The sequence below is a fragment of the Pinus tabuliformis genome, chromosome 6, assembly GCF_031772625.1.
Source record: "Pinus tabuliformis cultivar Carrire ecotype Pingquan chromosome 6, CPIR1, whole genome shotgun sequence".
Lineage (NCBI taxonomy): Eukaryota > Viridiplantae > Streptophyta > Pinopsida > Pinales > Pinaceae > Pinus > Pinus tabuliformis.
In genome coordinates this window covers 330,473,200-330,485,315 of record NC_142292.1, presented here as the reverse complement: position 1 = coordinate 330,485,315, position 12,116 = coordinate 330,473,200, and the positions used below count along the sequence as shown (strand labels likewise).

Here is a 12,116-nt window from a genome sequence, read left to right as displayed (position 1 = left end):
TTTTGTTTTGAGAATCAGATTGAAATATCGTAAGAAGTTTCAAAAATAGGATGACCTCTAGTTTTTTTGTGTATCAGTTTCAGGTACTAAGGTTGTTAGAAAAATATTATATATGACAGAGAAATGCAAGACATATAATATGTAGAAAAACACAAACACATAAAACTAGAGAGACACAGATATATGTGGTTCACCCAGTTTTGGCTCCGTCCACCCCGAACAGCCAGTCCTTCCTTTCTATAATCTAGCAAAATTAAGAGACACAACCTACAACAAATCCACTGTAATATCCTCTGTTTTCTCTCACGGTCTCACCTCTCTGTTTCTCGCTCGGAGAATACACATCTATTACACAGCCTCAATACAATGCCGTCATACAAAGAGAGGGATTTCCGTCTAAGGAAAAAAACCATAAACTAAACATAAGTTCTACCGTCAGATCATCCACCTAATTAACGGCCCAGATTCACTAGAAATTACTATACTTTTACAAGGTAATTTTACATTTGTTTTTAGCTTCGAGGGCACTACCCCCGAAACCCCCACTAGGGGACTGCTGGCCCTCGGACCCCCCACGTGGAGGGGTGTACAAACTTCCTGGGGTATACATCCGGCTAAAACAAAGACCTCTAAATAATCATACTCCACACCCAACAAAGCTAGAAACAATGACACGTGGCACATTGTACAAGTTCGCTCTACTGAACTAGTCTATAATCAAGTCACCATGGGAGATTTGGCATAAATCTTCCTTGGAGAATCCAATTTCGATAAGATGGTGGCATTGGAAAGAGGAAGCAGAGGGCTACTACAGGTCATTATTTTAGAACTAGGAGATCCAAAATAACAGAGGTACATTAGATTCAATATCGAGCTCCTACAAAGTGAAAAAAGGTGTGTATTTTTTTTAATTTTTGCATAAGCTTGGTTTGAAAAATTAGTTTGAAGGAATTCAAAGGGTATAGTGAAGCATTATTATCGGTAATTAATGCCCCAAAGAAAGAAAATGGAAACACCTAGTAAGCAACTTGAAAGCTCTAGCATGACTCATGAAGAAGAGGAAGAAATGCAACATGATATATCAATATTACGAAACCAAGTGCAACAAATTTCAGTCGCACAAAAGGTAACAGAAAATAAGATGGATGGTTTAAAGAAAGACGTAGAAGCTAAGATGGATGGTTTAAATAAAGGTGTAAAAGCTAAGATGAATGACTTGGAAGCTAAGATGGATGGCGTGGAGGCTAAGATGGACAGCATGGAAACTAAGATGGACGGCGTGAAAGCTAAGATGGAAGTCATGGAAGCTAAGATGGATGATTTGAAGATAGATTTGAATACTGGCATGGAATATTTGAAGACAAATTTCACAAAGTTTCTACAAGAAATGTTTAGTAATGGCGAAAGGGTAGTAAAGGAAACTCATGATGAGAATAAAATAAATGTTAATCATGATTTCATAGACTCTAACGTTGGATCGAAAAACCACCATGTTCCAAAGATCGATATGAGGAAGTTTGATGGAAAGGATCCTGAAACATGGATACTACAGATGGAGCAATTTTTCGATCTCCATAATGTGCAAAACACACAAAAGGTACGCATTACGACTTTATATTTGGAACCAAATCAATTTGTATGGTATCGATGGCTTTGATCTCGTAAACAAATTGTCACTTGGTCTATTTTTACGGATGAAATGATAGAACATTATGAGGATACAAAAAGCAACAGTTTTTTTTAGCCAATTGATAAATCTCAAACAAAAGGGTTCATTGATGGAGCACATTTAGGACTTCCAAAAATTGAATATAAGGGTAAAAGATATTCCAGAGGAGCATAGGATTGATGTGTTCGTAGGGACTTTAAAAGATAACATCCAACATGAGGTTCGCCTTTGGGAACCAGATTCATTGGAGAAGGCATTCAGGTTGGCAAGAAAAATGGAAAGTAAAATTAGGACAACAAGGAAGCCTACCACTCACAATCATAAAGATGGAAGTGTTGCTGCCCCTAGCCATCCACAACCTACAAGGTTGACACCACAAAAATTGGAAGAAAAAAGAGCAAAAGGGCTTTGTTACAGTTGTGATAGAAAATACACTAAAGGTCATAAGTGTGCCGAGAAGAAATTGTTTTACATAGATTGTGAAGAGGAGGAAGAAAAGGAACAAGAAATGTCAAAAGAAGAGGAAATACACTAGGAACAAACCCTAGAAAAAGAAGGAATGAATCCGACCATATCTTGTAACGCATTGGCTGGAATTACCACTCCTCAAACTATCAAGATAGAATGGCATATCAAGAAGAAAAAGGTAATAGTGTTGATTGATTCAAGAAGTACCCATAATTTTATTCATTGTAAGATAGCCAAGGAATTGAATTGCTTCCTATATCCAGCACCAGAGTGTCAAGTGATGGTTGCAAGTGGAGGAACCATAAATTGCTCAGGAAAGTGCCATAATATTAAGCTATCCATGGGAGAATATGTATTGAATAGCCCAATTCTTTCCACTCCAATGGGTGGTGCCAATGTTGTACTAGGATTCCAATGGTTACAATCCTTGGGTACAATAGCTTTTAATTTTCAAGAAGTTTTCATGAAATTCTCTTCAGAAGGAAAGGAAGTTGAATTAAGGGGTATCACAGGGAAACCAGGAAAGATAATTAGCTCTAACGAAATGACAAAGCTTCTAAAGAAACAACAATGAGGCATAATTTCACAATTATGTTCACTAGAGGTTCCCACATCGAAATCATTCATTTCTCCAGAACTCAAAAAAGTCTTGGAAAATCATTCCAAGGTATTTGAGACTCCCAAAGGCCTCCCACCTATTCGTGATCATGATCATGCTATCAATTTGATTCTAGGAAGTGTTCCTTCAAACATCAGGCCTTACAGATATCCCTATGTCCAAAAGAGTGAAATTGAACGTATGGTTGCAGAAATGCTAGAGGCTAGTATAATTCAACCTAGTCAAAGTTCTTTCTCTGCTCCAGTAGTATTGGTTCACAAAAAGGATGGATCATGGTGCATGTGTCTAGATTATAGGGAGCTCAACAAGCTCACTATTAAAGATAAATTTCCCATTCCTATCATTTATGAATTGCATGGATCAATTTACTTCACCAAGTTGGATCTTCATTTAGGATATCATCAAATCAGAATGAAGACTGAAGACATTCCAAAAACAGCATTTAGAACTCATGAGAGTCATTATGAATTTTTGGTCATGCCTTTTGGCCTTACTATTGCACCTTCTACGTTTCAAGGTTTGATGAATTCCATTTTCAAACCCTTCCTTAGAAAATTTGTGTTAGTATTTTTTGATGATATACTAATCTACAGCAAGTCTTGGAAGGATCATGTCCAACATGTTGAAATGGTGCTCAAACTATTGGAGGAGAAATAATTATATGCAAAAATCTCCAAATGTTTCTTTGGAGTACAAGAGGTGGAATATCTGGATCATATTGTATCTCTTGAAGGTGTTAAGGTAGACCCTAGCAAAATTAAAACCATTAAGGAATGGAAAATCCCCACATCCATAAAGCATCTACGAGGATTTCTCAGGTTGACAGGGTATTATCACAAGTTTGTTAAGAATTATGGGAGAATAGCAACACCTCTAACAACATTATTGAAGAAAGATGCATTCTCATGGAATCCAGAAGCAACGAAGGCCTTTGAACATCTTAAAGAGGCAATGTGCCAAGCACCAGTCTTAGATACACTGGACTTCATAAAAACCTTTATTGTGGAATGTGATGCCTCAGGAAATGGAATTGGTGTGGTTTTAATGCAAGAAGAAAGACCCATTGCTTTCAAAAGTTGTCCAATCAAAGGAAAGTATTTACACAAAGCTATTAATGAGAAGGAAATGCTGGCAATACTACATGCACTTAAAAAATGGCGACCCTACCTAATGGGAAGACACTTCAAGGTAAAAACAGATCATGATAGTCTTAAATACTTTTTAGAACAAAGATTATCTTCAAAAGAGCAGCAAAAATGGGTCACAAAGATGTTGGGCTATGACTTTGAAATCATCTACAAAAAAGGGAAGCAAAATGTTTTGGCAAATGCACTCTCAAGAAAAGATGAGGATGTGGAAGCATTTCTTTGCGCCATTTCTATTATCCAACCAGATTGGATAAACGAAGCAAGGGATGAATGGAAGAATGATGAGGAAGTGTGGGCACTCATTCAAAAGATACAACAAGATCCCAATACATCTGATATATTTAGCTGGAAAAATGATTCGTTGTGGTACAAGGATTGGTTATACCTATGTAAGAAGTCCCAACTCAAACAAAAGACTCTTAGGGAATTGCATGCCTCTCCCTTAGGAGGGCACTCAGGATTTCAAAAAACCTACCACAGGGTTAAGAAGGATTTTTTTGGGATGGCCTTAAATCGGATATTCAAAAGTTTGTCGCGGAATGTTTGGTTTGCCAACAAAATAAAGTTGAAACAATTAAGACCCCAGGACTATTACAACCTTTGTCCATTCCAAGCCAACGTTGGGAGGAGGTTTCAATGGATTTTATCACAGGTTTACCCAATTCCAAAGGAAAGAGTGCTATCATGGTGGTAGTTGACAGACTTACCAAGTATGCACACTTTTGTGCATTATCTCATCCATTTAAAGTGAGTACAGTTTCTACTGCATTTATGGAAACAATTCAAAAGCTACATGGAAACCCAAAGATTATTGTAAGTGACAGAGATCCCATTTTCACTAGAAATTTTTTGACAGAATTATTTTCTTATCTTGGTACTCAGTTATCTCATAGCTCATCTTATCATCCTCAATTTGATGGGCAAATTGAGATAGTAAACAAATGTTTGGAAGGATATCTTCGTTGCTTTGTATATGATAAACAGACACAATGCTTCAAATGGTTGCCTCTAGCTGAATGGTGGTATAACACTTCCTTCCATACTGCAACAAAAATTACCCCATTTATGGCACTTTATGGATATCATCCACCATCCATCACATCATATTTAAGAGAAAATTCTAAGGTTCAAGCAGTGGAAGATCACATCGATCATTAGCAACAAGTTCTCCAACTCTTAAAGGATAACCTCACCTTGTCGCAGAATAGAAAGAAATAGCAGGCAAATCAACATCGCAGCAAAAGAAGTTTTGATGTAGGTGATTAGGTATTCCTACGGCTACAACCATATAAACAAATGTCCCTCAAGCAAGCTAAGAAGGATAATAAATTATCACCAAAGTATTATGGTCCGAACAAGGTGTTGCAAAATATAGGTACTATGGCATACAAATTGGAGCTTCCTGCAGCTTCCCAAGTGCACCTAGTTTTCCATGTTTCATGCTTAAAGAAGGTTATAGGTGACAAGATTCCAGTTCAAACAATATTGCCAAAACTTGACGAGGAAGGAAAAATCATATTGGAACCTGGAGTAGTCGCATAAAAAAGAACCCAGCAACTACGAAATCGATCAATTTCAGAGTATCTCATCAAGTGGAAGAACTTACCCGCTGAAAATTCCACATGGGAGGACAAGAATTTTATACAGAAGCATCAAGAACTACTCAAGCGTTGAGGACAACACTTTTTGAAGGAGAGGGGCATGTTAGGTCCCTATACTACTAGTGTAACCCCTTATTGTTATTAGTACAACCCCCTTATTATATTGTTGTGCCCATGTAGTCCCCATATTGTTATTATTGTGGCCCATAGAAGCCCACTATTGTTATTATTGTGCCCTTACATTATTATTGTTATGTCGGCTCTGATTACGTTATGACCCCTTAGACTCCTATATATAGAAAGGAGGTCTTGTCATTTGTATCATCAAAGAATTGTTCATTTGTGTAATGTAAAGGAGGTTTCCCCCTCGAAGAGTCTTATTTCTAAGGCATTCATCTATCTTTTCTATATTTTTGTGAGTTGGTTTCATAACAGATATACCCTTTCTTATATCCATTCTCCCTCTTAACTTAGGGAGATCAATTAATTTCTTATTTTATAACATCGAAGAAACTTCAATCTTTCATGACTTCATCAAGGTCATCTTCATCATCATCCTTATAGCTTTTCTTCATCATGCTTATACGAACATCTTCATTATATTGAATATTGTGTACCTGCAAAACTTTAATAGCAAGTACAACCAAATACATATATAGAAGCATGAAGTTAACTATATCAGAATAATGGAAGCATTAGACTTTAGACAAAAAAAATTCCTAAACCTAGTTAGGTTCATAATTAACAAGAGACACATACTAGTAAACATCAACTTCTTGATAGGGTTTTGTTACAAACCCTAGACTACAACATAAAGAAATTCCATTAAGATATAAATCTCAATATATTACTTTCATAAATACATGTCAGACCCTACAATTCTACAATGCATCTAAGGGTTCAACAATGTTCAAAGTTTATATGTTAGACTCTACTAGGGTTTGATGCAAACCCTAAATCATATCAGAAACAATATCATCATATTCTAGAATATCAAACTTTTACTAGGCCTTTGTTACAAACTCTAGAATTCATGGACTAAATCGACAAATAGGTCAACATATATACATATCTAGGATTTTATAATCATGTACTAACAAATCACAACACTATCTACTAGGTAATCCTAATACAAAGACATAAATATATTAAAGTTAGACATATAAAAAAGCTCTACAAGACTAGGGTTTCAATCAAACAAACGAATACACACCTAAGGTTTTATCCCTAGAATCTTACTATAGACATCACAAGGGTTGTGCTCATAAGCCCTAATTTATCAAACCCTAAGGATCTTGGCTTTCATTTAAACATTAACAACAAACCCTAAGGAATAGGGTTTCTATTATAACACTACCAAGACTCTAAAAATCAAGAGAATAGGATTTCTAGACTTCGTCATTAACCCTAAGTAGACTAGGGTTTTATAGAGAAACTTTTAGGGTTCCATACGAATGATCAAAATATAATGAGGGTAGATTCAATCTAATGATTAATCACCCAAACAAGAATATTTTATGATTCAAAATCGTAGACATAATGATGTTAGTAATGTAGAGAAAAATTTAAAATAGAATGAACATACCTTTTATAACAAAGTTTATAGTATAAGGCATACCTTTGAATTGATTCTTAACAAACCTTGTAGGATATCAATGCTTGAAGGGATTTTTTGTACTAGAACTTTTTCCATGCTTCAATTCTACTCTTTGAAGTTTCCTTCGTAACCCTCGAGAAATTAGCAAGATTTCCTAGCCAAGGAAAAATATAAAGAAAAAGGCTATTAGCATACAATATAGACGTACTTTGATATGAGAGAGAAACTAAGCAAAAAAGAGGAGGCAGGGAATAAAAACTTATCTTTTGGTAAATGATGGAGGCTCCCTCTTAATCTAATCTTTGAGGGATACCTACAACTTATAAAAATAATTCAAAAATATCTTAACACAACATGTTGGACCTACAAATTTTAGAAAACATAAAGTAAATTCAAAACTTAGAATAGAATACCAAGGAAGGATATGTGAAAGGGAGGATTTAGTAGTGTAAGTCCGTGACTTCCTATTCTTCTTCAGTCTTGTTCTTCTTAGATGGAGCTTCACCAGTGACATTTTCTTGATCCCTATTTCTTTTCTTATTTCTTGGATTCTTAAGACAATGACTCTAGTAATGTCCCATTTTGTGGAAATTGTAATATTCAATCTTGGATAGATCCATTTTCCTCTTTGGTCCTTTGAACTTTTTAAAGGTTCCATTCTTCTTGTGATGAGCAGAATAAGAATTCGATGTGTCTACTTCTTCATTCTCCTTCTTGTTGTTTACCATCGATATTTCGACTTCTTCTTGATTACATGTCTTCCACATTTGTTCAAATGTTGGAGTATCCTTCCAACTGTGAAGTCCTGATGCAAAAGCACTCCAAGATATAGGTAGTCCTAGAAAGACAATAATTACAAGCTATTTTTCTGGGACAACATCATCTATTGCTTGGAGTTCATCCCTGATTCTAGATATTCTTATAAAGTATGATGAAACAGTATCATCATTTGTCATCTTAACAGTTCTTAGTTCATTTTTGAGGATTTCTATTTGAACAATGTTCTTGATTGTGAATAACTTGGAGAGAGCCTCATACATTTCTTGAGCAGAATTTATGTTTGATATGTATGGAATTAAGTTATCCTTAACTCCATCCAGTATTAGATTCATATCCATGATTTCAATTTATCTAAACTTCACTTTATTTACATTACTTGATTCATCAGTAGGTTTCTTGACTTTTCCTTGAAAGAGATCTAAAACTTTGTTCTTTATGAGAATGAGATCTATTATCTTTTTCCAGACCCTATAGTTGGAGGCCCCTTCTAATTTGTTTTCTCCCTTCATTGAGTTTTTCATTGTTCCTGTAAATAGTAGGCTTGTCTTCTTGTGTGATCCCCCTTTTAATATCCCTTCTCTTGATCTCCTTTTTCCTCAATAGATCCTTTAACCTACCTTTTTCTTCCTTCTTCACCTTAGCTCTGAAACCATGTTAGAAAATCAGAAAGGCAGAAAGATTTTCTTTAGTTGATAATTACTTGTGATATATTTGAATTCTTATTATTTTTCTTATGTTCCTTTTTATCTTAGTTCATCAAGCAATTACCAAAACCAAAACACAAAGATCAGGGACACCGAATATAGGCACTCAATGAGGGCTATAACCCCTATATAGGGGAAAACCCAGTCAAGAACTCTTCCTTTAGTGATTCAAATTGAGATGGACCAATACCCTAGGCCAATAGACCTTCCTCCTCCACCAAATCAACCTTGCAAGATGATATAGTAGTTTCTTCTTATCCAACAGCTTCAATCCAGTAATTCAACTTCTTAGTTGCAAAATTTCGACCCCCAGCAGAAAAATTTTAGCCCCCTTCCAACAGCTGCACAACTTCACACATGTGGGAAAGAGAGAAAATTTTGATCTTTTATACTTGAGAGAGACCTTATTCTTCTTAGCTATCCTTCTTCTCCTTCTTCCTTGAAATTCACACTTTTTCTAAGCCCAGAAACTGCAGATCGAACTTGTTGTGAGTGAGTGAAAAATGAGGTAGAGTTATTGCCTTTATATAGTGATTTTGCTACCTAATTTTAGGTTGGTGGAGGAGGCCTAGAAGACTAATTTTAATATAAAATAAATTTATTTCTTGACAAATAATTTCCAAGAAGGGTTCTTTACATTATGACATGGACAAGGACACTTGACACAAACCCTAGAATCCTACAATGGAAGCTTTGACCTAAAAATATTTAACCCAAGCATGAAACTCATACTGTAACAAGTCAATTTTAATAATAATAATTCTTTCTTTTGAAAAATACATAACATTGTGACTTAAATACATTTATGAAGACCGAACCTAGTTACATTCTTCAACATCTCTCACTGTCTCCCTCCTCCCCTCTCTCTCCCCACTCTCTCTCTATCCCCCACATCTATCATTCTCTCTTGTCACTCCCTATCCCCTATCTCACTCTCACTCTCTCCACCTATATCAATCTCTCTCTCCCCTTTCTTCTACCTCCAACCCAATCTACGCCTCTCATTCTCTCATTTTTCACCCTCTCTCCTTTTCTCCCTCTTTCCCTCTCTCCTTTTCTCCCTCTTTCCCTCTCTCCCCCAATCTCACCCCTCTCTCTCCCCAATCTCACACCCTCTCTCTCCCTCTTTCTCTCTCACACCCTTAGTCTTCCTCTCTCCTTCCATCCCTCCTTTTCATTCCCCTCCGTATCATCCCTAGTTTAGCTCTAATAGCTCCACTTTATCTCTCATGCTAGGAAATTTAAGTTCTTTTAAAGCTAGTTTACATCATGAACACTCCCTCTCCTCTTTAGCACTAATAATTCTACTTTATCTCATGCTTAAGAGGTTTAGATTTTTCCGAGGCTTATTTTTCTAAGCACATCATGAGAGCACTTAGCAAAGCTCAATCTTCCACTCTATGAAATTTATAAAAAATACTCAAATCAATAGTGTTTAAGTCCTATTTGTCTATGGAAATCATGACCACCGAGCAAAGCTCAACCCTCCACTCTCGTAGATTTATAAAAAACCAATATTATAACACGCATCCTAAGCAAACACAGAAAAGATGCAAATCATTTCGTCCACTTCACATGGACCCACGAAGGAAGCATCATAGAATGAAAATAACAATGATAGCTCTCACGGGCTTGGTAAGTATTTAATGCATAGAGGACAATGACGAGCGATGATTGACGTGAATGGCTTGATATTAAATTGCGATTACAACGCCGGATTATCGGATTATCCCGTATCTCGCAGAAGCATTCAAGTTGTTGACTGACTGCCTGAATGATTAAGCAAAAATTAAAATTTTAATTCCCGGAATCGGTACCGCGTCCTGCTGCTATTCCACCTCCTCTTATTCTGAGATTCTCACCAAACAGTCCCCCTCGTCACATGCGTAGGATCAAGTCGAAATCCCCATCATGAAACAAGTATTCCAATGCTTATGCTGGGAATCCATTCGCATTATATCATTGGTTTCAGAGCCCATTGTCCTCTTATTCCATTCGATTCGCCTCATTATCCGCTATATCTGATTGACTTAATGGCCAGATCGGCTATTTTCACCCCCCCACTTTCTCCTCTATGCTTCACCTGATCGCCTCCATAAAACGCAATCTCGTGTTTGATTGAGCAGTTTATCCAATCTCAACCGCACCCTATTCAATCGCCGCCTTGCTACTATTTCTGGGACTTCTATTATAACACCGATTTCCCTAATCGACATGACAGTAATGTCGTTCTTCTGCAACTAATCTTCTGTTTTGAATTGATGAAATTCATTCTCACTTCAGATCGGCCCTTGGAATCTGATATCAGAGTAATGCCATTGAAGCTCAGATAATAATTGCAGTCATGGGGATGAGTTCACTTTCTGTCGATCGATCCAGCGATAGCATAAAGAAGGCCGACAATTCATTCGACATTGAGGGCATGGTTTTCCCTTTTCTGAAACCCATTGTCACAACCCGCCCTCCTTCCAGAACTGATATCTCCTGTACCCACGAGCAGCAGAATGGTGATTTTCTCGTTGATATCTCGTGTACCCACGAACAGGAGAATGAACTACTGGCAATGGCAGATAATGATACCTGCGAAACGCCCAAGTCTGAGGAGTACAAGATACCCAAAGTTCTTGAATGCCCTCCTGCGCCGAGAAAACCTAGGCCGGCGCCGAAGCGAAAGACTGCAACTCTCCCCGAAAGTCTCTTCTTCTTTCCTCCGGATTTGGAATCTGCGTTCCTTCTATACAGAATGAGCCCACAAAGGAAAAAACTCCACTGGTCTAATATATCAGCGGTTGCATTAGAGCAGAATGGAGGCCACCACATGTAGCGGCCTGATTATTTCTTCTCAGCAAGTGCCAGATTTTTTTACTCGCTGGAAGCTCTCTGTAACATACAAAAGCACTTGAGACTGAAAAAAATTAAGTTCAGAAGCTCATACTAAGGAGGATTTTAAAGGGTTTTACTGTAGTCAAGTGCATCTGCCTGACACCATGAGAGGTTTTTAGGTTTTATTTATCGGTGTGGTTTGCATGACATGTTTGCCAATAATATGATAGAAATACTACTGGATTGATATATATTCAATTGGTATATACTTGTTAAGGATCTAAGCAAAACAACTGATATATATTCAATCGATATATACCTATGAAGGATCTAAGGAAAAACTATATTGTGATGTAATAGATCTTAGCAGACCGCTGCTGGGTCTGTAAAATATTATAAGGATTTTCTATTCCGATGTCTGATTAGCACTGCAGTATTCACTTTGATTGAATGTTTCCGTTTGTGCCTTTAGATTGTTGTTTTACTGTTCAATTTATTCCACCATGTCTGAAATTCTAGCTGTTGTTATTGGTATAGTGTTGACCGTATTCAACTTAACGTACCAACGATCTTTCATTATCTGTTCCTACCAGTCATATTTCTTTCTCTACTGAGTTTTTACCATCGTTTAAAAGGATGAGAATACATTCATTAAGGTTGGTTGTTATAATTTTTTTCTGGGAATTCCTTCACATTTAGTGGATGGT

General features: G+C 36.7%; 1 protein-coding gene across 1 annotated transcript; it reads left to right on the top strand.

Annotated features, from left to right (window-relative positions):
- Positions 1 to 10,485: 10,485 nt before the first annotated feature.
- Positions 10,486 to 11,667, top strand: LOC149258651 (uncharacterized). The gene has a single exon (XM_089372410.1). It carries the CDS (start codon positions 10,931 to 10,933, stop codon positions 11,408 to 11,410), a length of 480 nt encoding a protein of 159 aa, XP_089228536.1. The 5' UTR covers positions 10,486 to 10,930; the 3' UTR covers positions 11,411 to 11,667.
- The last annotated feature ends 449 nt before the right edge of the window (positions 11,668 to 12,116 follow it).